This window comes from Anolis sagrei, chromosome 1 (assembly GCF_037176765.1).
Source record: "Anolis sagrei isolate rAnoSag1 chromosome 1, rAnoSag1.mat, whole genome shotgun sequence".
Lineage (NCBI taxonomy): Eukaryota > Metazoa > Chordata > Lepidosauria > Squamata > Dactyloidae > Anolis > Anolis sagrei.
In genome coordinates this window covers 343988288-344015593 of record NC_090021.1, presented here as the reverse complement: position 1 = coordinate 344015593, position 27306 = coordinate 343988288, and the positions used below count along the sequence as shown (strand labels likewise).

At 48.5% G+C, this 27306-nt stretch overlaps 1 protein-coding gene across 1 annotated transcript; it reads left to right on the top strand.

Moving 5' to 3' along the window:
- Positions 1-319: 319 nt before the first annotated feature.
- On the top strand, positions 320-26111 carry LOC132780976 (cytochrome P450 2C20-like). Its single transcript, XM_067463156.1, has 9 exons — positions 320-562; positions 7015-7177; positions 7595-7744; positions 10324-10484; positions 11007-11183; positions 18311-18452; positions 19758-19945; positions 23249-23390; positions 25929-26111. Exons 1-9 carry the CDS (start codon positions 377-379, stop codon positions 26108-26110), a joined length of 1491 nt encoding a protein of 496 aa, XP_067319257.1. The 5' UTR covers positions 320-376; the 3' UTR covers position 26111.
- Positions 26112-27306: the final 1195 nt, after the last annotated feature.

Here is a 27306-nt window from a genome sequence, read left to right as displayed (position 1 = left end):
TTGCTCATATTATTCCTAAATCTGAGAATCTTTAATGTGTTGCAATGATCCTGGTGGGGGTTTTTGTAAGAGATTATCCCTCCTACTCAGTTTAGTGCCCCTTCGGAAATGAGGACCAGAATGGTTGCATAGTTGCACCAAAAGACAGGAACACAAGCGAAATGGAGATCAAGGAACAGACACAAAATTGTGCTTAACTAGGTTATAAAACAGATGGGGATTATTTAAAGGTTTGCCTACATTGTTCAGAGGAAAAAGGAATTGAAAAATGTCCAAAGGTTAATGTTGACTATCCCCTTGCTTTACAGTGGAGCAAAGTGACTCCAAGCCTTCTCCGTCCTTGGATTTGGGACCCTTCTTGCTTCTGCAGACTGAGATGGAGCCCTTGGGGACGTGCACGGCTCTCCTGCTCATCGGGATAATATCCTTCCTTCTTCTTTCTGCCATCTGGAATAGCAAGATGTACAGAAAAGGGAGAATGCCCCCCGGCCCCACTCCGCTGCCCATCGTTGGGAATGTTCTGCAGCTGAAGGGCAAACACTGGGATGAGGTGTTCTCCAAGGTCAGTGGAAGGAGCAGGACCACCATCTCCCCAATACGTTTCTCTCTACTGAATTTCATTGTTAATTTTGGCACAGCTCTCTAATTCATTAAGGTCATTATTTTTGTTGCTGCTTTATAACTTCATCCCTTAGGATTGTCCATTAGGGCTGGGCGGTTTCGTTTCGTTAATTCGTAATTCGTTAATAATTCGTTAATTTTTTCAATTACAAAACGATAACGATACCATTCTGGAGCAATTATTAAAAAAACGAATTTTCAAAAACGTTTTGTAAATGCTTCGTATTTCGATATTGTATTCGTTTCGTTATTGTTTTGAGGTCGTTTCGTTATTATTTCTGCATGTCTGGGCCAGTTTTATGGTTTAATTAGTGAAAAAAAATTATAATATCACACCAACAGTCAACAACAGAGGGAGAGGGAAGCTTCAGAAGGTTTTGGAGGTTTTTTAGCGTATTTCGCGGTCGCGTCCGCCATTAACGAATCGATTCGTTATTGTTTCGGAAATCGATTCGTTAATTTTTTACCATTTACGAAATTTCGTAAATATCGAACTTTTTAAAAGGAAAATTTTGTAATTATTTTAAATATCGAAACAAAAAAAAACCCCAAATACAAATCGATTTTAGAAACAAATTTTTCCGTTGTTACCCAGGCCTATTGTCCATGTTTGTGTGATGATGTCATTCTTTCAACTATAGGCTGCCCCTGAGTTACAAATGTCTCCTAGTTAAGAACAAGGCTGAGACAACAGGGAGGGAGGGAAATCTGTCGTTTGGAAAGGAAGTTCACTCCTGATGGGGTCATCAAGGGGAAAAGTGTCTCCACTAAAGCTTCATCTCCAATCCTTGTTTCCATTTTTTTCAAAATCCAATTCTGACAGGGATAGAAAATGAGATGACATCTTCTTCTTTTTTTTTAAAGTATGATCTTTATTAGAATTTTCAATACAAAACATCTCAGAAGAGTCTGAGATATAAGGTGCATGGAAAAAGCGGATTAGCAAGTGGGGGGGCGGGGGGGGGGCGGGAGAGGGTTGGGGGGATAGCGGGTCTGGGGCAGAGGTCAAAATGGGTTGGAAAGATGGGTAGGATAGGGGGGGAAAAGGCAAAGTTAAAAAAGCTTGACTTCCTAATAGTCCGCGGGGGTTATTCCAAAATTTGATTTTCTTTGCTTCTCTTTCTCTTCGTCACTTCCTCTACCTTCTGTCCCAGCAGTCTGGGGCAATGTTTCTCTTTTCCTTCAAGAATGATTTCATTAGTTCCCAATCTGCCCTTTTTTTCTTGCTTTTATCGTACAGTAGATTGGCTAGTATGTCCATGTCCATTAGGTCTCTAGTTTTTAATAACCAGTCTTCGATGGTTGGTAAATCTTTTTTTCCCCACATACTCGCCAGGAGAGTCCTCGCTGCAGCTGTTAGATGGTATAATAGCCTCTCTTTGCTGGCTTCTAGCTTGAAGTCTATTTGTTGTTGTTGTTGTTGTTGTTCATTCGTTCAGTCATCTCCGACTCTTCGTGACCTCATGGACCAGCCTACGCCAGAGCTCCCTGTCGGCCGTTACCACCCCCAGCTCCCTCAAGGTCAGTCCAGTCACTTCAAGGATGCCATCCATCCACCTTGCCCTTGGTCGGCCCCTCTTCCTTTTGCCTTCCACTTTCCCCAGCATAATTGTCTTCTCTAGGCTTTGCTGTCTCCTCATGATGTGGCCAAAGTACTTCAACTTTGTCTCTAGTCTCTTTCCCTCCAGTGAGCAGTCGGGCTTTCTTTCCTGGAGGATGGACTGGTTGGATCTTCTCACAGTCCAAGGCACTCTCAGAACTTTCCTCCAGCACCACAGCTCAAAAGCATCGATCTTCCTTCGCTCAGCCTTCCCGAAGGTCCAGCTCTCACCTCCGTAGGTGACTACAGGGAATACCATGGCTTTGACTAGGCGGATCTTTGTTGCCAGTCTGATGTCTCTACTCTTCATTATTTTATCGAGACTGGACATTGCTCTCCTCCCAAGAAGGAAGCGTCTTCTGATTTCCTGGCCACAGTCTGCATCTGCACTCATCTTTGCACCTAGAAATACAAAGTCTGTCACGGCCTCCACGGTTTCTCCCTCTATTTTCCAGTTGTCAATCATTCTTGTTGCCATAATCTTGGTGTTTTTGACGTTTAGCTGCAACCCGGCTTTTGCGCTTTCTTCTTTCACCTTGATTAGAAGGCTCCTCAGCTCCTCCTCGCTTTCGGCCATCAGAGTGGTGTCATCTGCATATCTGAGGTTGTTAATGTTTCTTCCAGCCATTTTCACCCCAGCTTTGCATTCATCCAGCCCCGCACATCCTCGCATGATGTGTTCTGCATACAAGTTAAACAGGTTGGGTGAGAGGATGCAGCCTTGCCGTACGCCTTTCCCAATCTTGAACCAGTCTGTTGTTCCGTGGTCAGTTCTTACTGTTGAGACTTGGTCCTTGTACAGATTCCTCAGGAGAGAGGGAAGGGGGCTTGGGATGCCCATCCCACCAAGAACTTGCCACAATTTATTATGATCCACACAGTCAAAGGCTTTAGAATAGTCAATGAAGCAGAAGTAGATGTTTTTCTGACACTCCCTGCCTTTCTCCATTATCCAGCGGATATTGGCAATCTGGTCTCTCGTTCCTCTGCCTTTTCTAAACCCAGCTTGAACATCTGGCAACTCTCGCTCCATGTATTGCTGGAGTCTTCCTTGCAGGATCTTGAGCATTACCTTACTGGCATGAGAAATAAGGGCCACTGTACGGAAGTTTGAGCAGTCTTTCACATTTCTCTTTTTTGGTATGGGGATAGAAGTTGATTTTTTCCAGTCTGATGGCCATTCTTGTGTTTTCCATATTTGCTGGCAAATGGCAAATCGGCGTGGTCTAGTCCATGAGGTTGAAGTCTATTAGGTGGAGTAAATAATACTCCGGTCTTAAATCAAACTTAATCTGTATGATTTGTTGAATCTGCTTATGGATCTCCGCCCAGAAACTCTTCACTCTCTTACATTGCCACCATGAGTGGAAATATGTCCCCAAGTGTGAACCGCACTTCCAGCAGCTACTGTTTACCCCTTTGTAAAATTTTGCTATTTTTTGAGGGGTGAGATGCCAACGGTAAGCCATCTTATACCAGTTTTCTGTTATTGATGTCGCCTTTGCAAACCTGATTTTTCCTTTCCAAACCGCTTCCCACTCCTGAAGCAGTATTGTATGTCCAAAATCTGTGGCCCACGCGATCATGCTTTCTCTGACTAGTTCTGTTTCTGTGTCCCATGCGAGGAGTTTTTGATAGAGCACTCTTATCAGCTTTTTTTCCCCTTCTTCATTATTGAGTCCCAAAAGTTATCCTGTGAGGCATCTTCTGAACAGAGGCATAGACAGCAAAACAAAACCCACAGGGGTGTAAACTCTTCCCTAGGCTATTCACTAGGCTTGGTTGATCAAGAAAAAAATGGTTCTAAACTCATTTCATAGAATCATAGAATCATAGAATCAAAGAGTTGGAAGAGACCTCATGGGCCATCCAGTCCAACCCCATTCTGCCAAGAAGCAGGAATATTGCATTCAAATCACCCCTGACAAATGGCCATCCAGCCTCTGCTTAAAAGCTTTCAAAGAAGTAGCCTCCACCACACTCCGGGGCAGAGAGTTCCACTGCTGAACGGCTCTCACAGTCAGGAAGTTCTTCCTAATGTTCAGGTGGAATCTCCTCTCTTGTAGTTTGAAGCCATTGTTCTGCGTCCTAGTCTCCAAGGAAGCAGAAAACAAGCTTGCTCCCTCCTCCCTGTGGCTTCCTCTCACATATTTATACATGGCTATCATATCTCCTCTCATCCTTCTCTTCTTCAGGCTAAACATGCCCAGTTCCCTAAGCCGCTCCTCATAGGGCTTGTTCTCCAGACCCTTGATCATTTTAGTCGCCCTCCTCTGGACACATTCCAGCTTGTCTATATCTCTCTTGAATTGTGGTGCCCAGAATTTGGTATGTAGAGGGCGCTGGAGGTTCGATTTTTAAATTATTTACAAAATTTTCTTTTAAAAAGATCAGAAATATCAGAAAATACAAATCATTTCCTTTGTTTCGTTAATGGAAGGTGCCCCTCCCTCCCTCCCTCCCTCCCTCCCTCCCTCCCTCCCTCCAGAACCATTAAAATTTCGCAGTTTCCCTTCCTTCCCTTGCAGAAGGGAGAGGTGGGCGTGGCCAAGCACAGCCCTCCTTGGAGATTTTACAACTAACACTTTTAAAATCTCTCACCTTTCTTTCTCTGTCCAAGCTGTCCAAGGGAGAGGTGGGCGTGATGGCCAAGCACAGCACTCCTCGGAGGTCACTGGGGGGCGAGGCCTCCGAGGAGGGCTGTGCTTGGCCACACCCTTCTCCTTCCTCTTTGCACCTGTGGCTTTGTGAGGTGGGCGTGGCTACGCCCAGCTCTTATTTATTATTTATTATTTATTTATTTACTATTCTTGTATACCGCCGTATCTCAAGCCCGAGGGCGACTCACGGCGGTTTCCAGACAGTAAACAACAAGACACCAAAAACAGCAGCAAGCAGTATACCATAACAATTAAACTACACAATTCTATTACTAGCAATTAAAAAACATCAATACACAGTTATCACAAAAAACCCACCCCGATCGCCTCATCATCCAAAACGTGCTCCAAATTCGTCGTCCATTGTCCGTTCCTATGTTCAAATTACCTAAATTGCACTACAGTTACTCAAACGCCTGCACAAACATCTAGGTCTTCAACTTTTTACGAAATGTCAAGAGAGATGGGGCCAGCCTAACATCTGCAGGAAGGGCGTTCCACAGCCGAGGAGACACCACCGAGAAGGCCCTGTCTCTCGTCCTCGCCAGCCATGCTTGAGAGGCTGGCGGGATCGAGAGCAGGGCCTCCCCGGAAGATCTCAAAGTCCAGGTGGGTTCATAGGCCGAGATGCGGTCCGCTAGGTATCTTGGGCCGGAACCGTTTAGGGCTTTATAGGCCAGTACCAACACCTTGAATTGGGCCCGGTAGCAAATCGGCAGCCAGTGGAGCTGGTGCAACAGGGGAGTTGTGTGCTCCCTGCGCTCCGCTCCTGTTAGAACCATGGCTGCCGCGCGTTGGACTAGTTGCAGCTTCCGGGCCGTCTTCAGGGGCAGCCCCACGTAGAGAGCGTTGCAGTAGTCTAGGCGGGATGTGACAAGAGCGTGTACCACCATGGCCAAGTCAGACTTCCCAAGATACGGGCGCAGCTGGCGCACGAGCCTAAGCTGTGCAAATGCTCCCCTGGTCACCGCCGAGACCTGGGGCTCCAGGCTCAGCGACGAATCCAGGGTCACACCCAAGCTGCGAACCTGTGTCTTCAGAGGGAGTGCGACCCCATCCAACACAGGCTGTAACCCTATGCCCTGTTCGGCCTTGCGACTGACCAGGAGTACCTCTGTCTTGTCTGGATTCAACTTCAATTTGTTCGCCCTCATCCAGACCGTCACAGCAGCCAGGCACCGGTTCAGGACCTCGACAGCCTCCTTCGTAGCAGGTGGAAAGGAGTGACAGAGTTGGACGTCATCTGCGTACAGATGACACCGTACCCCGAAACTCCGGATGATCTCCCCCAGCGGCTTCATGTAGATGTTAAACAACATGGGAGACAGGATGGAACCCTGAGGAACCCCACAAGACAACGGTTGTGGGGATGAACAGGTGTCTCCCAATAACACCTTCTGGGACCGACCCTCCAGTAATGACTGGAGCCACCGTAAAACAGTGCCCCCAAGACCCATTTCCGCAAGGCGCCCCAGAAGGATACCGTGGTCGACGGTATCGAAGGCCGCTGAGAGGTCCAGAAGCACCAACAGGGACACACTCCCCCTGTCGAGCTCCCGAGCTCTTCCACATCGCCGCTTGTTGCCAGGGAGGTAGTCACGCGCACCTTGCAAAGCCGCCGATGCAAAGAGGAAGAAGGTGGGCGTGGGTAAGAACAGCTGTTCCTGAAGGCCACGCCCCCAGCATTTACGATTCACTGACGGAAGTCGTAAGGAAGATGACGGACACAGCTTCGATATGGCCAAAACACTTCCGGGTTGCCAAAACGCATTGATATCGCTTCTAAAGGTAATTATTTAACGAATTAATAATGAGATAAGAAATTAACGAACTGGATCAACCAAGCCTACTATTCACCTATGCTGTTTACCTCACAACCTCTAAGGATGCCTGCCGTAGATGTGGGAGAAACGTCAGGAGAGAAGTGGAAAAAACATCAGAAACATGGCCATGCAGCAACCCGGTCTTCTAGTTATTTACAAGAAATGATAACAAAACCATCAGACATAGGGGCTTTTCCAGATTTAATATCACCTCTATCCCGCCTATAAACTTATTACAGTATGATGCATTCATTTCCAAATTTGGTCATATGACAACCTGTGGTATGTCTCTTTCTTTGTTTTTCTCCAGTTTAGTGAGAAGTATGGACCCGTGTTTACACTTTATTTGGGGGCGGAGCCTGTTGTGGTGCTGCACGGCTATGAGGCCATCAAAGAAGCACTGATTGACCAGGGCCATGACTTTTCCGATAGGCCAAAACTACCATTGGCAGAAAAACTCTGTGAAGGAAGAGGTATGCAGTTCTGATTTATCTCTTGCAGGTTGGGGCAGTGTCAAAATCCCCTCTTAGGCCCCTTCCACACAGCTGAATAAAATCCCCCATTTTCTGCTTTGAACTTGAATATATGGCTGTGTGGACCCAGATAACCCAGTCCAAAGCAGATATTGTGGATTTTTCTGCCTTGATATTCTGGGCTTTATGGCCTTGTGGAAGTGCCCTTAGACATGGAAACCCATAAAGTAATTTTGGGCAAGTCACAGTGTCTGAGCCACAGATAAGAGACCTCCACACACAAAGACATAGCTGAAAGACTGTAAATGACCCTCAATCCCTCAGTCTAAAGAGATAACATTGAAGACCCATGCGTATATTTTCCCTCCCCTTGACCCTTCCTACCCTCCCATCATGCTCTCTTCCTTCATGTTCCAGGGATCATACTCAGCAATGGGGAGAGCTGGCTGCAGATCCGGCGTTTTACCTTGACCACCCTCCGCAACTTTGGGATGGGGAAGAAGAGCATTGAGGAGAGGATCCAGGAGGAAGCTCGGTATCTCCTGGAACAATTCCATGGCACAAAGGGTAAGTGGACTCTGTATTGTTGAAGGCTTTCATGGCTGGAATCACTTGGTTGTTGTACGTTTTTCGGGTTGTATGGCCGTGCTCTAGAAGCATTCTCTCCTGAAGTTTCTCCTGCATCTGTGGCAGGCAATCTCAGAGGTAGGCATCCTCACAACCTCTGAGGATGCCTGTCATAGATGAGGCAAAACATAAAGAGAGTATGCTTCTAGAACATGGCCATACAGCTCAAAATACCCACAACTAAGTGGACCCCCATTGTCTTATTCTTGGGACTTTCCAGGAAATTTTTCCTGGCATGCTTTGTCGAAAGGCTACAAATTCAAACTCTTGCAAGCATCTTAGTTTTATAGATCTTCTAGGTACAGAGGATTAGGGACTTTCCCTCCTGCTCACCCACAGTCCTGGAATTTCCCACCTGGAGGCTAAACATTCCGTGGCTTGGTCTATTCTGGGAGGCTTGGGCTTCAGATAGTCTAAGCCCAGATGCTCAGATGTTCTACATCTTTATAAAGTTGGAGGCTGGATGGCCATCTCTCAGGAGTGTTTTGAATGTGATTTTCCTGCTTCCTGGTGGGGATGAATGGATGGCCCATGAGGTCTCTTCCAACCCTAGGATTCTATGATTGTATTGAGGGAACCTGAGCAAGTATGGCTTTCCTATGTCAGCTTCCAAAAGGACAACCACCAGTTCAATTTATTTATTTATCGTGTCAGGCAACCGAACAGTTGTATTACATTTTTAAAAGAACAAACAAACAAGCAGACAAAACACAAAGTTTGCCAGCTTGGTAGTTGATTAGATGTCCTTTGACTAGTATCTGGCCACTGGGAGTGCCTCTGGTGTTGTTCCAAGAAGGTCCTCTCTTGCGCATCATGTGGCAGGGCTCACGTTGCATTGCAGCAGGTGGTCAGTGGTTTGCTCCTCTCCACACTCGCATGTCGTGGATTCCACTTTGTGGCCCCATTTCTGAAGGTTGGCTCTGCATCTCGTGCTGTCAGAGCGCAGTCTGTTCAGCAACTTCCAAGTTACCCCATCTTCCGTGTGCCCAAGGGGGAGTCTCTCATTTGGTATCAGCCATTGATTCAGGTTCTGGGTTTGAGCCTGCCACTTTTGGATTCTCGCTTGCAGAGATGTTCCAGCGAGTGTCTCTGTAGATCTTAGGAAACTATTTCTTGATTTAAGTCATTGACGTGCTGGATGATACCCAAACAAGGGATGAGCTGGAGATGTCTCTGCCTTGGTCCTTTCACTATTGGCTGCTACTTCCCGGCGGATATCAGGTGGTACAGTGTAATTTCTCCAGTGGTGTAGGGCGCAGACACCCCGTGATAATGCGGCATGTCTCATTAAGAGCCACATCCACTGTTTGAGCGTGGTGAGATGTGTTCCACACCGGGCATGCGTACTCAGCAGCAGAGTAGCAAAGTGCAAGGACAGATGTCTTCACTGTGTCTGGTTGTGATCCCCAGGTTGTGCCAGTCAGCTTTCGTATGATATTGTTTCTAGCACCCACTTTTTGCTTGACATTCAGGCAGCGGCCATGAAATCCTGAGCTGCACCAGTCAAGGGGGTCTCAGCATGAATGTTGAAGTCTCCCAGCACAATCAGGCACTGGGAGACCAAGGCCGAATTGGAGACCACCTCTGCTAGCTCAGTGAGGAAAACTACTGGGTTGCGGGGTGGGCGGTACACCAGCAGAAACCCCATGTTATCACGGTTCCCCACCCTCAGGTGGACACACTCAAACCCAGGTGCTTGCGGAACAGAGCATCTGGCCACGGCGATGGATTGCCGGTAGACAACTGCGACCCCTCCTCCCCGCTCCCCCAGCCTGGCTTGCTGATGCACTCCGAAACCCGGTGGGCACAGCTGAGTGAGATTTACTCCCCCCACTCGTCCAACCAGGTCTCAGTGATGCAAGCCATAATCCTCAGAGCTCGGGATGCTTGTCTGTTCTTGAGGTGAAAGGCACATGTCTGTGTTTTAGATAGATTAGGAATCAGCTGGTTTTCCCTGTAGTAGGTATTGAGGGCACCTAGAGCTTCGGAGTTCAATGTTCATTCTTAATAAAGGTGGTTTCCACCATTTCTGACTCCTGAATCTCACATGTCAGAATGTGGATTTCAAGGTTAGAATGTCTTCCCTTATAGTATGGAAGGGACAGGGACATGTGCGAAAACGGCCATGCAACTTCCAAGACTCAAAAGGAGCAAAAGAGGTTCTCCTTCAAGTACAATGAACACAGAGGTTGGGATGGGAAGATGTTGGTCATAGTCTGAGATGCTCTCAGTCTCCTCAAGAAGGAGAAAGCAGGGTATAAATGAAGGAATGAATGAATAAATGTAAGTGCTTTGGAAAGGTGCCCAAAGTGATGTATCCCAGTCCCCTCAAATACAGGAGTCCCCCAGAACATAAGAGTTTGTTGTCCACTGCCTGTAAGAGGTGGAAGAAGGCATCCATTTCTGCCCACCCAGGGCCAACCCAATCCACGAAAACAGGTAAAGAGTTTCCAGGTTGGTTCAAACTGGACTGATAATCTAAGAGTTGGACTGAGACTGTGCTTTTTCCCCCCTTCCAGGCCAACCCTTTGACCCACACCACCTCATCACCTGTGCTACCTCCAGTGTCATCTGCTCCATTCTCTTTGGAAAGCACTACGGATATGATGACAAGATGTTTCAAACCTTGATTGCACTGCTTGTTGAAAACATTGAGGTTTTTACTTCTATTTGGGGACAGGTAGGCCCTTTTCTCTGATTGCTTGTGAGGAGATATTTCTCCTTAAGGCCCCATCTGCACTGATCATTTACTACAACTCCAAGTTATCTTCAAAACATGGTGGCTAGACAATGCACACAGCAGAAGTGCTTTAAGCCTGCTAAGTGAAAACAAGCAAAGCCAGGGGAAAGTCCAAAAGGAAACTCTTAAGCCTCATCAGAACACTCCAGTATAAACCACATCACACAGAGATATCATCGCCTCCTTGTTCTTCCTTTTTCTACTGACGTAAGAAAATAAGCCCTTTTTATGGTTTTTAATGTCCCTGGCAAACCTGAGCCCATTTTGTGCTTTAGCCTTGCAGACCATTTTCCTACAGGTGTTGGCTAGTTGTTTAAATTCTTCTTTGGTGATTTCTCCCCTTTTCCATTTCTTGTGCATGTCACTTTTGAGTCTTAGCACAGTTAGAAATTCTTTGGACAACCTGGTTCTCATGTACCTGCTCAACATGCATTAAACCCCCATCACACCATTTTCTTCTAGCTTTCCAATGCCTTCCCTGCCCTCATGAAATGGGTTCCAGGGCCCCATCAGCACATTATACCAAACTATGCCAAATGCAGAGAATTCATTTTGGAGGAAGCCAAGGATCACAGGGCTACTATGGACCCCAACTCACCTCGGGATTTCGTCGACTGCTTCTTTATCAGAATGGATCAGGTAAGAGAGAGGCCTGAAACCCATAACCATGTTCCTTAGTGTTCTTTACCTAAGAAAACCTGGATTCAGGAGTTACCAAAATTGGTAACTGATTTGAAGGTGGAGAGACTCCAAGACATCTCCTGGCATTGTCTGGGGGAGGTTCAGTGCGGAGAGTGATTCAAAGCCCCAGAATCAAGGCCAAAGAAAGCCAAGTGCCCAGTACTAGCCCAGTGAGTTCATCTGAGTGAACTTGGGGGGGGGGGGGGGAGATGCTAGTTGGGGCCAAGTCCCACTCTCAACTTTTTCTATAAGAAAATGAAGCATTTTTATTTACAATAGATTTCATGGTTAAGTGTTTGAGGGAAGGCTTTTCAGGATGCGCATGTGCTATATTTTTAGCTTAAATGTTCTCTTCAATGAGTCTAGGAGCTGCTAATCATTCTTCTGAATTCCCTCTGTAGCAAGGGCAGTGACAGTTGGGATGGAGGAGGCCCTTTCATCTGTTTCTGGGCCAGTCATGAGGGGTTGTGCCTGTCTCTCCCTCTGAGGCAAGGGCAGTGGCAATTGGGATGGCTGGAAGCCCATTCATCTTTTTCTGGGCCAGTCATGAGGGGCTGTGCCTGTCTCTTCCTCTCTCCGAGGCAAGGGCAGCGGCAGTTGGGATGGCTGGAGGAGGACCTTTCATCTGGTTCTGGGCCTAGGCATCCCAGAGCTGTGCTTGTTGCCTGTGCACGGGCGATACACCTCCCCCCGCCAGCCCCAGAAAAACCACTCACACAAGGTATTGGGATAAACAATGGCCACAACTCATTTATTGATAACAGGAACAAGGGTTGGCAGCCATGCATGGGTCCTGGATCAAGATCGGGCAGCCCACTGCTGTCCGATACCGCGAGCCACACCGGGGTGCCGCCGGCACAATACCAGGCCCAATGCACTCGGCACCCCTGAGACACCAGGCGTTCCCCCTTCACCGCTGAAGGGGGGATACCAAACCCATGCCCACGCCACAAAAAGGGGGGTGGACCCCACTCCCCTTTGCCGCCAACCCTGGTTGCTGCTTCCAATAAAGGAAAAACACTCCCCCGAGCTCAACCCCCCATAGTACAGTCCTTTGCTGGCTCCAGGTCTTTTCAGAGCGCCTTCGTAGTTGACAATGCAGTAGGCAGAATAAATCTCTTGTTATCTGCCCTTCCATGCCTCAGCTTGCCTCCTCCGCGTGCTGGCACCTGGCCGCTGCTGGACACAGCTGCTCCGCAAGCCATTCACCTTTTCTTTCTTGCGCTTGCTTGCTCTGTGGGTGCAAGAAAAAGAACAACCGGCAGGACGGGTTCCTTCGAGGAGAAGGCCCGGCCTGATATAGGAAGAATAGGCAGAGGATTTCCAGCGCCCCATGGCCTTGATAACGTCAATGGGGACACCACCTTTGGCCGCTATGGTAGCTGCCCCAATTCTAAAGGAGTGCCCACCGAATTCCGCTTGGGGAAGGCCCAGGTGCCGGAGGGCCGCCCGGAAAACAGCCATGAATTGAAAGCGGGTGAGTGGGCTCCTATCCCGGTGGATGAACAGGAAGCCCGGGGATGGGTCGTGAGTCCTCAGGAACCTAGCAAGGGCCCTCACAGGGCAAAGTTGCCCTGGATCCAAGCCTTGGATGGAAAGGGTGACCCCCTTTCCCCCCTGGTCTGTTTTGGATTTGCGTACCCTGAGGGCCAGGACCTTGGCCTGGATGGACACATCACTGAGCTGCAGGGCCCTGTCTGAGGAGTCCCTCTTAGAGTTAGCCACCACCTCCCCCAGGCGAAGGGCCCCAAAGAAAGCCGTTGTAAAGGCTGCAGAGAATAACTTCACCTCGTAGCGAGATGAGCAGATCCTCTTGAGTGCTGGGATGATCTGACTGAGGATCCCGTAGGACAAGGGGCGCCTGGTGTCCTGCTGCCTGGGCGCTTGCTTAGTCCAACTCCTGAGGAGCTTCCTGATTCTGAATGACTGGCAGGGGTCACCGCACCCAGCTGCCTTGCTAAAGAAGGCGATCCCCGCCAGCTGGAGACGCATGGCATGCGCAGTCACCCCGTTTCTCCTCTGGTGTATGAGGAAGTGCAGAACCTCGTCCTCCGAAACTGGCCATCTGCCGCCGTATCCGACCTCCCGCCTGAACCTGTTGAATTTCACTATAGCCGTTCGGTATGCCTTCTGCGTAGCCGGTGCGATGGAATCCATCAGTCCTGCCCAGGCCTCCCATCTCCAAGGGTCCACAGGCCCAGGGGGAAGCTGGCGGGCAGAAGGTCTGCACCCGGAGCTAGGGAGCGAAACCTGTCCTCCTGGAAACGGGATAACGCATCGGCTACCTCGTTGTTCACCCCTGGAATGTACCGTGCTGAGAAGGTGATGTTAGCTTCCAGACATGTTAATACGAAAAGCCTGACCAATCTCATGACCCTGGCCGACTTGGAGGACTGCCGGTTGACCACGCAGACCACCGCCTGGTTGTCACACCAGAAGCGCACCCTCTTGTTTCTAAATAAGTTGGTCCATATTCGCACTGCCACCAAGATAGGGAAGAATTCAAGGAATGTTAGATCCCTAAGCAGGTTACCTTTTTTCCAGCTGTCTGGCCATTTGGCCGCGCACCAATGACCCTGCAGGAAAACCCCAAAACCAATACTCCCTGACGCGTCTGAATGGACCTGCAACTCACTCCCCAGCTCCCACCTGGTCTGCCACATGGAAACCCCGTTGTACCTCCGCAGAAACTGGATCCACACCCTGAGATCTTCGCGCATACCTTGGGTCACCCGGATCCTGTGGTGGGGTGCGCATGCCCCAGCCGTAGCCTGCGCCAGCCGAGCGCAGAAGGGTCTACCCGGGGACACTACCTTGCAGGCGAAGTTGAGGTGCAGCTCCCTCAAGGTTACCTTCCTTTTTGCAGCTGCCTCTTCGATGCGGGCCCGGAGGGCAGAGAGCTTATCTGCTGGCAAGCAAGATAGGACCCTGACGGAATCCAGCTGAATCCCCAGGAAGACTATGGATGTGGAGGGGCCCTCGGTGGAGGGGATGCTGAATACCTTAGCCAAGGCCATGAGCATGCTGAGCAGGCGAGCGCACTCACCGCCACCCTGCTTTCCCACAAAAAGGAAGTTGTCCAAGTAGTGAGTGGTGGAGCTGGATTGGGAAAGGGTCTTGGCTACCCATTCCAAGAAGGAGCTAAAGGTCTCAAAAGCTGCGCAACTGACTGCGCAGCCCATGGGCATGGCCTTGTTGAAGTACCACAGGCCATTGAATTTGAATCCCAGAAGGTTGAAATCATCTGGGTGGACAGGGAGGAGCCGGAAAGCCGACTGGATGTCACATTTCGCCATAAGGGCCCCAGGTTCCTTGGCCTGCACCAAGCTGACCGCATGGTCGAAAGAGGCGTACTTTACTGAGCAGAGCTCGGGAGGGATGGCATCGTTGACAGAAGCCCCTCTAGGGTATGAGAGGTGGTGGATGAGCCGGAATTCGCCTGGGGCCTTCTTGGGGACCACCCCAAGAGGGGAGACCCTGAAATTTTCCAGAGGGGGGGGGGGCGAGGAAAGGACCAGCAATTCTGCCTGCGGCAAGCTCCTTGGCAATTTTGCCACTAAGCACCTCAGGCATCTGGGCCGCCGATTTTAAGTTGCCTGAGGTGCAGGACCTCCAAGGTCCCATAGCCGGGATGCGGAAACCGGAAGAGAAACCCTCCTCGAGGAGGGACGCGGCAGCCCTGTTGGGATATGCCCTGAGCCAGGGAACCATGGGTGGGAGAGAAACGGGGGTGCTGGCTAGGGCGAAGGGACTGGGAAGAGATTCACTTACCCTGTCCTGCGTTGGCTACTCCAGGCTCCTTCCTGTTGCCCGGCCTGATCGAAAGGGCTGCAAGGTGCCCGGCTGCTTACTGCAAGCCATCTTGGTGTGCCCTCCTGAGCAATACTCACAGACGTGCTCGAAAAGGCAACGTGCCCGCTGGCACTTTCCCATGTTGAACTCCCAGCAAACAGTCCTCTTGGAGTCACGCCTTCCCCAGGACCTGTCTGACCTTCCTGACCCTGGTTTACCTTTTATGCTGGGCTCCACCTCGGTGAGCCAGATATCGTGATTGATAAGGTCCCATCTGGCTCTGGCGCTCTGGGATGCCCTCTTTCTGAAGGCTGAGTCATAGGCAATGGCTGCCGCGTCCCCCACTAGTTCTCTGGCCCTAGAGACGTGCTTCTGATGATTGAGCAGGTGCCACCCCCGCTCGGGAAAAGCCGCTGTCACCACCCCCGCAAACTCTGTATAACCAGCCACCCAGTTGGCGAAAGTCCGCTCGGCTGGCCTGCTCCTGTCCCTCTTCTGATGCCTGCCCTTGGAAGGGGGTTCCCGGCCCTCCTCCCCTTGGGGCTTTAGCAGGGTGAAAATGTCGACATAATAGCCTTTCAGGATCTTACTCCTGAGGCGAGGGGAGAGGTGGGTGCCGGGGGGGTCCTCGTTGTCCTGAAAAACAGGGGGGGAGAGGGCTGGGGAGGAGGGCCAGCACCTCTTAGGTTTCGGTTTGCTCCTGTGACTGCAGAGGCAGGGTCCTGGCGAGACCTCCTCCCCCTCGTCGCTGGATATTTCTTCACAGGATGCCTGGTCGCTGGGCTCCAATTCGGCTGAGTTGCTTTCGTTGCTTTCCCTAAGCCTCCTCCTCTTTTCTCGCCGGTGCTCCCTTTCGTGGGGGGAAGCTGATGCCGTGCCTGGGTGGGAATAAACTTTAGATTCAAGCTTACCCAGCCTGTCCACAATGGTGGCAATGTTCTGGGAGATCCCCTCCATGTTTTGGGATATCCCCTCCAGCACGCTGGCCTCCTGGTTGGCCGTGCGCGTAGACGAGGCCTGGCCGGGCGATGGTTGGGCTGGCTCCGGCTGCTCTCCTGCGGGGGCATTATTACTGCTTCTCCTGTTGACACGCGCTGGATTCAACGCCGCTGTCCAGGTTTCCGCTGCTTTCCTGGCCGACTTCCTCTGTGGAGCCATGTGGATGAAGCCCTAAGTGACAGAACTGCATAAAAAGACGCTGCTTTAGAGGCATCTCCAGGAGGTGGGGGGGGGAGCGCGTTGCGGCGCTATGGGGAGACCCTTGATGCGGGCTGGCGGCTGCAGGGGCAAGGAAGGCCTGCAGCAAAGCGTGCCTGGACACGATCCCGGAGGAAGAGCTGCCTGACTGAGGGAGCTGGTCAGCTGAGGGACTCGCCGCTCCTGGGGCGAGGAAGAGGCTCCCGGTGTGGCAGCCCTTCCCCAGTGGCTCCAAAAGGCAACTGGGGTGGGGACGCCAGGACGCGCTGCAGGGACAGGCATGAAAATGTCCAGCGTGGGAGAAAGAACTCTTGTCTACTTGAGGGTATTGATTGTTGTCAAGGGGGTATTGGTTGCTGGTATTTATAGTTCACCTACAATCAAAGAGCATTGTGAACCCCACAAAGGATGGAATTGAACCAGATTTGGCACACAGAACTCTCATGACCACAGAAAATACTGGAAGGGTTTGGTGGACATAGACCTTGGGTTTGGGAGTTGTAGTACACCTACATCCACAGAGAGCACTGGACTCAAACGGCCAGGCCGGCCGGGGGGGGGGGGGGGGCTGCGCCGGGGGTAGGCCCAAATCCACCGGGAGGAGAAGCTGAACCTCCCCGGGGGGTGGGCAGGCTCGGGGGAGGCCAGGGGCGCTGCCCGAGGCCGAGGGCCCGGCCAGGCCTGCGCTGGAAGTAGGCCGCAGGCACTTCCGGCGCAGGCACGCGGCCCCCGGAGCCCCCGGAGGGCTGCCGGCGGGCTGCAGAGGGGAGCCGCACCCCGGGGGGAACACCCTCCCGGGGGTGGGCAGGCCCGGGGCGCTGCCCGAGGCCGAGGGACCGGCCAGGCCTGTGCTGGAAGTCGGCCGCAGGCACTTCCGGCGCAGGCGCGCGGCCCCCGGAGCCCCCGGGAGGGCTGCCGGCGGGCCGAAGAGAGGAGCTGCACCCCGGGCAGGCCCCAGGGGAGGCCAGGGGCACTGCTCGAGGCCGGAGGCCTGCGCCTGAAGTAGGAGCCCCCGAGAGCGAGGTAGGAGGGGGCATGGGAGCCCCCCAGGCGAGGAGCTGGGCGGCAGACGGCAGGCAGGGAGGAACGGGGACCCGGGGGTGGGGGGGGGTGGCCCACAGGAGCAGCCTCCTGGAAACTGTTCCCCCCCCCCCGAAGAAGAGAAGGCAAAGTGGGTGCAGGCCCGAGACCCAACCGTTTAATCCGTTGCTCCTGCGTCCTCCTCTGCTGCTTCCGCCGCTGCTGCTGCTCACTCCTCAATCAGCTGTTGCTCACTCCTCAATCAGCTGTTGCTCACTCCTCAATCAGCTGCTGCTCACTCCTCAATCAGCTGTTGCTCACTCCTCAATCAGCTGTTGCAGGCCCAGAGACTGAAGGTGGGCACAAGGGCAGCCTGAAGTAGGGTGCCCACGGGGGAGGAGAGGCCAGCTGTGGGCTCTCCTGCCAGGAGGCGTGGCCAGCCGCTGATAGGGCCACCTTATCTGAACCGCGGGAACTTTCCCGCTGGGTGAGGGGGCTTCTGGGAAGATGAAGCCCCCTCAGGCCAAATGGCAGGGGGGGGGGGAACACCCCTCACCGCAACCTCCATGGCCTGGTAAGTCAGGCCATGCCATTTTCTTCCTCCAATACTATTTGACAGGCTAACAAAAGACTGTGTAGGCTATTACTCCCAGAGAGCATTCAGACATAGTTCTCTGAATAGGATCATAGTATCATAAAATCAAAGAGTTGGAAGAGACCTCATGGGCCATCATCCAGTCCAACCCTATTCTGCCAAGAAGCAGGAATATTGTATTCAAATCACCCCTGACACATGGCCATCCAGCCTCTGTTTCAAAGCTTCCAAAGAAGGAGCCTCCACCACACTCCTGGGCCGAGAGTTCCACTGTTGAACGGCTCTCACAGTCAGGAAGTTCTTCCTCATGTTCAGGTGGAATCTCCTCTCTTGTAGTTTGAAGCCATTCCTCCATTGCGTCCTAGTCTCCAGGGAAGCAGAAAACAAGCTTGCTCCCTCCTCCTCCCTGTGGCTTCCTCTCACATATTTATACATGGCTGCTATCACTTAAGAAATGACAAATCCTGACATGTATCCCTAGGAGAAACATGATGAGGCCTCTGAGTTCACGATGGAGAACATGGTTGCCTGCTGCATTGACTTGTTTAGCGCAGGAACTGAAACAACCAGCTCCACACTCAAGTATGGGCTCCTGATCCTCCAGAAGTACCCAGAGATTGAAGGTAAGACAGACGTGAAGCCTTCAGGGGGAAAAAGTTCAAGACTAAATGTGACCAGATCCTGGAAATATGTTTGTGTTGAAAATAAGTTCTGAAAGTGGGGAGATTGTTAATTTTTGTTTACAAACACTGAATTGCTAGATGATGTTCAGGTCATGTGTGATGTTAGAAGGTAAGTGTTTATGGACCAATTCTGCTTCTTGACAACCTGGGATTATCCTTCTTGGCTGCACCTGTAATTACCTGGCACTGCACTCCAAAACTCTGAATGACCTCTCCCAGAGGTTTAATGTTAATGCTGAATAGCATGAGGACAAAATAGAGCCCAATGAGTCTCCACAGGTCAATGGCAAAGGGTTGGAAGAAGAGTGCCCCAGCACCACTTTCTAGGCTCGACTCTCCAGGTAGGAATGGACCCACTGTAAGTTGATGCCTCAAAGTCCCATCTCAGTGGGCCGGCCAAGAGAGATACAATGGTTGATGATATTGAAAGCCACTGAAAAGCAGTCTTTGTCTCATAGTCAGGCTTGAGTCCAAATTGAAATATAATAATGTCTTGCTCCATAAAAATATTGGCATGCACCTCTTGGGATGGAGTCCTTCCACTTTTAGGTAGCACCTCTCTTATGATAGAATCATAGAATCAAAGAGTTGGAAGAGAGCTCATGGGCCATCCAGTCCAACCCCATTCTGCCAAGAAGCAGGAATATTGCATTCAGATCACCCCTGACAGATGGCCATCCAGCCTCTGCTTAAAATGTGGATTACTATGATGAAAAGATTCACATGAGGAGCGGCTTAAGGAGCTGGGCATGTTTAGCCTGAAGAAGAGAAGGCTGAGAGGAGATATGATGAGGGCCATGTATGAATATGTGAGAGGAAGCCCCAGGGAGGAGGGAGCAAGCTTCCTTTCTGCTTCCCTGGAGACTAGGACACAATGGAACCATGGCTTCACTACAAGAGAGGAGATTCCATCTGAACATTAGGAAGAACTTCCTGACTGTGAGAGCCGTTCAGCAGTGGAACTCTCTGCCATGGAGTGTGGTGGAGGCTCCTTCTTTGGAAGCTTTTAAACAGAGACTGGATGGCCATCTGTCAAGGGTGATTTGAATGCAATATTCCTGCTTCTTGGCAGAATGGGGGTGGACTGGATGATGGCCCAGGAGGTCTCTTCCAACACTAGGATTCTAGGATTCAATGATTTGAGGGCAGATTCTTCTTTTTTTCTTTTTTGAAATAGAATTTGATTTCTCTGAAGTTTGCTGGATATGTGTTTCTTGATACTTCACCTCATCCATCTCCTGGCAGAGAAAGTGCGGGAAGAGATTGACCGCGTGGTTGGCCGCTCTCGGATGCCCAGCATGGCTGACCGTGGACAGATGCCCTACACAGATGCGGTCATCCATGAGATCCAGAGGTTCATCGCTCTTGCTTCAGGCGGTGTCCCCCGTGCCACGGCCAAAGACACGCCATTCAGAGGATACGTCATCCCCAAAGTGAGTTCTCTGCTTCTTCTTCCAGAAGTACACTGCTCCATGGTCCCAGTAAAGCTGAGTGCTATCTTGGAGACAGTGGCAAATAGTTCCACAACATTTAGTAATGTGACACTCTATGCGCAATGATTACTAGGGATGTGCACATTTTTTCTGAGTCCTCATAAGTTGGATCAAATTTGTTAAATTTGTACTTACGAGGCACTCTCTGACACATGGGCAAGGCCCATGACAAAAACTTAAGAATTGAAGCTTACCCAATACTTTTCCATTTGCATTTTGTAAATCTCAGAAGCATCCCAAAAGTCAGTTTCATTGTTAGTACAAAGTAGCAAAGCCAAGCCAAAAAGTCTGCCTTTCCCCTTTAAATAAATGGCCTCTGACTATGAGGAGAGGGAAGCAACAGGGAGAAAGCAGAGATTGCTGGGAAAGTGACTGCAAGAGGACAGAATTCTGGGAAATGTAGTTTTGGAAGGCCAGGAGCCCTATGGCAGAGAATTCCAAAGGCCCTGCCCTGAACTACTTTTCCTAGAATGCTGCTCAGAAGACTTGTGCAAAAAAAAGAAAAAAGGAATAGATCGGAATTCGTATCTGGTTTGTTAAATTTGGACATACGAAGGTGGGTTTCGAGGGATGCAGGAAAGGTGGGGGTGGGGATATTTAGAATTTGATTCACTTATCGATTTTTGGGAAATATTCTGTAATGTTTGGATGTTTGCCAAAGTCAGTTTGTGTGTCAGGACCCAAAAGCCTTAATTAAAGTGAAACACAGGATAAGAGTACAAAACACAGCTTTATTAAACAAAAATAGTCTTTCAGAGCACTGAACTTTAGTGCAAAGAGTCCCAGGAGAAAATTGGCATCAAAAACAAAGCGATACCAGAAACAAAATATAACCCGGATTATAGCGCTGCCTTATAATCCGGATTAAACTAAAGAATACGCAATTCGCTTGAAAATTGGTAGAGCACAAAAACACAATCACAGAAGATGAAAAACAAAGTCCCAAAACAAGGAGTTGTTCAAGCACACAGTTATTAGAGTTCAAAAGTCCAGTTTGTTGGTAAACAAACACTGGAATGCAGGAATCACCGAGGAGCAGGAAACCAGGAACACACGAAGCTGCAGCCCAGGACCCAATCACAAGAGTTGGCAGTACAAAGAGTTATGTCCAATAAAGACACTTTGCCTTCTGCGAAGTAACATGCCCACAGACCCCAATTTTATCTCAAAGTTCCTCCTCAGAGCTTGATGAGCTCCCCACCCTTTCCTCATTGCTCTCAGCTGCCTCCATCCCCGCAGCTGAGTGCCCATCCCTCCACCTCTGCCAGTGTCTGCTAAGGCTCAGATCCTGCCAAGAAGTCCCTGGCTGCCAATCTTCAGTGAACCCCTCAAATTCCTCACTAGAGGTGGGTTGATTACAGATGTCTCTTATTTGTTGCACACGGGTCCAATCCAATTCCTCCTCCTCCATATCACTCCCAGACCCAGAACCCCTTTCAAACCCCAGGAAATCCTCTTCGTCTGTTGGTGCACTAAGTATTTCCCGGATGCGCTTCCTTTGCAATTCCCCCTCAGACTCCGGGTCATGAGCAGACCTCTTTACACCTCTGCTCTCCTCCCCATCCCCCATTTTGCAATCCGAGAAGCCTTGAAACATATCAATATCAGTTGGGGCCATAATGATTTCCCTAATACGCTTTCGCTGTTGTTCTCCCTCTGACTCCTGAACAGACCTTTTCTCCCTGCTACTAGGAGTAGCAACGGTACCAACACGCTGAACTACAACATTGTGTTTCACTATAACTATTAAGCAACTTTGGTAGAGCTCCTTTTGAAGTCTTTTAAAATTTCATTTCTTCTCTGGTCCCATCTTCACCAAAGCTGCCATAAGGCAGTTCCTGTGGGCATGGCTAAACATGGCCACCTTAACTCTAGTTCCAGGCCCCCAATTGAGCATTGCGTTCTAAGCTTTGCTTGAGGGCTCATTTTGAGCTGAAAAGCCTTTGTTTCATGCCGGGAGCAGTTTCTGCAGCGTCCTGAAGATAAAGTTTGTTTACGGCAAGACAAAGTCACTCTATGGACAACTAAGTAAGAGAGACTGTATTTTATTCTGTTACAATTCTGCATATGTTGAATGAAGAGGACTCACCAAATATATTGTTTTTGTTATATTTTGGTGAGAGCAATTCTTCTGTCTTGTTTTGTATACAGTGAATAGAACTTCTTTTTATTTCTACTTAAAACGAAAGACTCGTGTGTTTTCTTTATGAGTTATTTTTTATCACACTTAGAGGTAAAAGGGCTAGGGTCATTCTGTGGGCTACTAACGCTAATGCTGATATAATACTCCAATCAGGAGAGGAGAGAGAAAATAATCCCGCCCCTTCGTTTTTCTGATTTTTTTTAAATCCCTTAAATTAGTAAATAATAATAATAATAATCATCATCATCATCATCTTTATTTATACCCCGCCACCATCTCCCCAGTGGGGACTCGGAGCGGTTTACATGAGCCCGAGCCCGAATAACCAATCACAATAAAATAAAACCAAAATACAACCGAAAATGCAAACAGTAAACAACAACATCATAATAAAGTAAAACACATAACAATATAAAATTGCAATAGATGCAATCACAATGACAATGGGTGGGCTAAATATAATGATTAAAAAAGAGACTAATTAAAACTAATTTAAAACTCGGGCAAGATAAAAGGAGACAGATTATTTGGAGAGAAGGGCTCATTATAGCGGGGGTTGAGGAATCAGGCTTTCCCACAGAGGGGGGATGACATATACTCCAATGACAGAATGTTGAGGCTAAGCAGTAGTGTGGGATTGTATACCTACTCTCCAAAAGCACAGCGGCAGAGCCAGGTTTTAAGGTCCTTTTTAAAGGTTTCTAGGGTAGGGGTTTTCCTAATTTCTCCAGTAGATGTATTAGTGTTTCTGGAAGTTGGAGGAAATTATCTCTTGTTATCTTGGGTCATTGGAGAGAAAATTCAAGGAGATTGGTTTTTAAAAATTAAATAATTCACAAAAAATCCATAGATGGCATGGCGTCGTCTCTCATGATACATGAATGGAACAGTCATACTGGGCCTACAAGGGACCTTGCCTGCTTCGTTTGGCATCAATTAGGAACAACTTCAGCTGAACGTTCCAGCTAAATCAAGTTGTGAACTATCTTGCTGTGGTACATTTCGCCACTATCTGACCCCAATCATCCACTTTTCCAGGACTTGCAATTCCAAAGTCTTCATGTCTTGGTTGTTATCTCTCCAAATCCAATACTCTGCAGGGCACCACGATCTTTCCTGTTCTGATCTCAGTGCTGCATGACAACAAGGAATTTCCTAACCCCAAAGAATTTGACCCAGGTCACTTCTTAGATGAAGATGGGACCTTCAAGAAGAGTGACTACTTCATGCCATTTTCAGCAGGTAAGACCCTCTCTCCTTCCCATTGGGTAGAAACCTTGGACATCAGATGATCTTTCTGGGTTTCTGGGTTTTCAATTGCTAAGGAAATGTTTCTGGGGCAAAAATGTCCTGTTTTGCCCCAGAAACAGCCTTACATCAAGGGTTAAAGCAAATATAAAGCTTTACTTCAGCAAAAGAAAAATACCCTAAAAAACAGGAGCAAAGGAACAGAAGGAAAATCCCAAAAGCAAAGCAAAATGAAACATGAAACAAGAGTCTTTGGCAAAACACACTACCTTGCCAGAGAAAGAGAATATGCCACGCAGGTGAACAGTAAAGAACAAGTAGTTTACTCTTCGTAGTTCAGAACAACATATGTACAGTGTGATCAGTTGCATCAACTCACATAATGTCCTTTTTATGAAATAGTCATTCTTTGTACATTTGGATAAATTCCTTCAGCAGTTCATGACGTCTCTCTCCGCTTCTCTTTGCATAGCTAAAGCCTGAACAAATATGTAACAGTATCCAAAAGTGCAAGGCTCAACCATCTCGCTGGGCATTGCCCGACCAATCAGCTTCAGGCATCTTATTTTACAGTTGACACACACATTCACTGAGTCCTTCCATGCTCCAACAGAACGGTTGCTGCCAGCATTGATTACTTGCTTTACTTCTGTTACAGCCCTCAGCTCCCAGCACAGGTGTTCCTTTTGTCAGAGTGAGACCCTGGGGTCTATGCGCAGTGGAATTGAGGTTACTAGATCACACAGACACAATATAGGACACTGCAGTCTGCCAGTTTCAGAAAATAACAAAGTTTACTTAGTAAATCTCAATACACTTCTACTTCTCAGCGGGCTACATCATGAACTACAAAGCACGGCACAAAACAGTATTCAGAACATCTGCTTATCGGTTTCACTTTGGCTGTAAGCCAGATACTCCCTAATTCTTCCCAGACAGAGAACTTGTTATCTTACTTCTGTCAAGGGCTTTTCTTCTCCGCCTCTCTGTCTCTTACAACAATTCCAGCATACAATTGAACATAACTGAATCCATCTTGAATACAAATTTTAACCCATCTTGAATTACATATTAATCACATTGAAAAAACATACATGCATACCTTCAATAATTCTGACACCTTTCAGCAATTCTAGATTACTTTCTCCTTTCTTCTTTTGCCCTTTGGTGTTACATAAACATAGGAACAGGAAGTATGTTTTCTTCACCCTCTTATTCCTCCTCAACCCTTGGATCCAAATCCCCAACTCATACATCTTCTGCCCCTTGTTTTACTCCTCCTCGGAAGAAGGGGAATACACAACACTGTGGTCCTCTCAGTTGCGGCTTCCAATGGACCATCACATGGCTGTGAGATATGGGTTGCTTCAGTCCAAAGAGAGCTCCCAATTGATACCTTTTTTCATAAAAACCTGGAGATATTGAGCACCGTGTTGTCCAAAAAAGAGCATTAGAAGCCACCAAATTATTTTAAAATAGAAAAAAATAGCCTCCCCCTATGTTGGGCCTTTCTCTTTAAGTGAATGATGGAAATAAGTGGTGTGATTATGACGCTGTATGGCCGTGTTCTGGCAGCATTTTGTCCTAATATTCTGCCTGCGTCTGTGAATGGCTGGCATCTTCCAATGACTTAATGGTAGCCAAGCTTTACTACCAACAGATCCTCTGAAGATGACAGTCACAGATGAAGAAGAACCGTCAGGAGAAAATGAGTCTTTTGGTTATTTTTAATCCATGTTTTGTTCTCCGAAGCAGCAGAAGAGAACCTTTTTCCCTTTTGGTCATAACTTCCTTTCAGATTTCTAAAGACGGCTCTATCAAGTCACAAAGCATGGGAAATAAACTAGATGAACTTGAACTATTAATACAAGGCAAATACAACATAATTGGCATCGCTGAAACCTGGTGGGATTAATCTCATGTAATAATGGAGGCATACAACCTATTTCAGAGAAATAGACCAAAGTAAAACAAAGAAGTAACATTGGATGTTTACATCTGTGTAGACACATGTAACGTAAATCCGGGAAGCCAGGTTGAAAGCATCCTCATTGTTGATCAGTGGAATTCACTGCCTCAGTGCATGGTGGAGGCTCCTTCTTTGCAGGATTTAAAAAATAAGTTGGATGGTCATCTGGGAGAGGTGCTTTGGTTGTGCTTTTCCTGTCAGGCAGAGGGTTGGACTAGATGGTCATGTGGTCTGTTCCAACTTCTATCATTCTAAACCTCTGACCCTTCCCTTCTCTAAACTAAACATTTCTAGATTTCTTAGCTTGCTCTACATAAGGTGTGCTTTTCAGACCTTTGACCATCTTGGTTACTCTTCTTTGGTTATATACCAGCTTGTGAATCATCTTGAAATTTGGTGTCCTGGACAGAGGTTTCCACAGATGAGGAGGCCTGTCCAAAGCAGAATAGAGTAGGACTACTAATCCTCTTGCAGTTGGGACTATACTCTGTTGAGTGCTTCTTACAGCCCCCTTTTTGACCCCTTTCCCTGTTTCTCCCCTTCCTTCCTGGGTGTCTTTGCAGGCAAACGGAACTGCGCAGGAGAAGGCCTGGCCCGCATGGAGCTCTTCCTGTTCTTCACCTCCATCCTCCAGAACTTCAAGCTGAAACCCATCACAGACCCCGAGGACATTGATGTCACACCTCTGGCGAAACCCATGATCAGATTCCCCCGGCCCTACAAGTTCTGTGTTATCCCTCGCTGAAAAGTTCCTGCCTGGGGAACAGATGCCCTGGGACAGTCAGGGGTCACTGCACAAACTCAGCTTTGGCTTCTTTGCTAAACAACTATCCTAGATTGGATTGTTGTAGGTTCTTTTGGGCCATATGGCCATGTTCTAAAGGCATTCTCTCCTGGTGTTTCGCCTGCATCTATGGCAAGCATCCTCAGAGGTTGTGAGGTCTGTTGGAAACTAGGAACATTGGGTTTATATATCTGTGGAAAGACCATGGTGGGAATGTTTCAACTGACCACCTTGATTAGCATTTGATGGCCTGGCAGTGCCTGGAGGAATCTTTTGTTGAGAGGTGTTAAGATGTGCCTGGTTGTTTCCTCTCTGCTGTTTTGCTGTTGTAATTTTAGAGTTTTTTTAATACCGGGAGCCAGATTTTGTTCATTTTCATGGTCTCTTCCTTTCTGTTGAAATTGTCCACATGCTTCTTGTGGATTTCAATGGCTTTTCTGTGTAGTCTGACATGGTGGTTGTTGGAGTAGTCCAGCATTTCTGTGCTCTCAAATAAAATGCTGTGTCCAGATTGGTTCATCAGGTGTTTTGCTATGGCTGACTTCTCTGGTTGAAGTAGTCTGCAGTGCCTTCCATGTTCCTTGATTCGTGGTTGGGCAATGCTGTGTTTGGTGGTCCCTATGGAGACTTGTCCACAGCTGCATGGGATACGGTAGACTTGATTAGCATCAAATGCTAATAAGGTGGTTAGTTGAAACATTCACTCCTGGCTCCAGCAGACAAGAGTCCTTTGTCCCACCCTGGTCATTCCACAGATATATAAACCCTTTTTCCTAGTTCCAACAGACCTCACTACCTCTGAGGATGCTTGCCATAGATGCAGGCAAAACATCAGAAGAAAATGCCTCTAGAACATGGCCATATAGCCCGAAAAAACCTACAAAAACCCAGTGATTCCAGCCATGAAAGCCTTCGACAATACATTGAACTATCCGAAACCTTCTTTGGGAGGCAACAATACTTGAGATGTCTGAAAGCCATTCCTGTTTTCAGCAAAAACGTGGTTTTGTATTATAGCCACGGGGGTCTAAGTGGGGTCTTTCCAATCTGTATCTGTACATGGGTTTAATTTTTTATGTATTCTTTTCGTCTGCTTATTCTGTTTTATATGGTTTTCAACTGATTTTGCATGCTGATATTCCAGATGAACACAGCTA

What these genes read in the sequence shown, in the direction of transcription:
- LOC132780976 (XM_067463156.1), top strand. Translation starts at nt 377, where the DNA reads ATGGAGCCCTTGGGGACGTGCACGGCTCTCCTGCTCATCGGGATAATA. An exon ending in GGGATGAGGTGTTCTCCAAG is followed by an intron (nt 563 to 7,014) that starts GTCAGTGGAAGG and finishes GTTTTTCTCCAG; the next exon opens with TTTAGTGAGAAGTATGGACC. An exon ending in TTACTTCTATTTGGGGACAG is followed by an intron (nt 10,485 to 11,006) that starts GTAGGCCCTTTT and finishes ATTTTCTTCTAG; the next exon opens with CTTTCCAATGCCTTCCCTGC.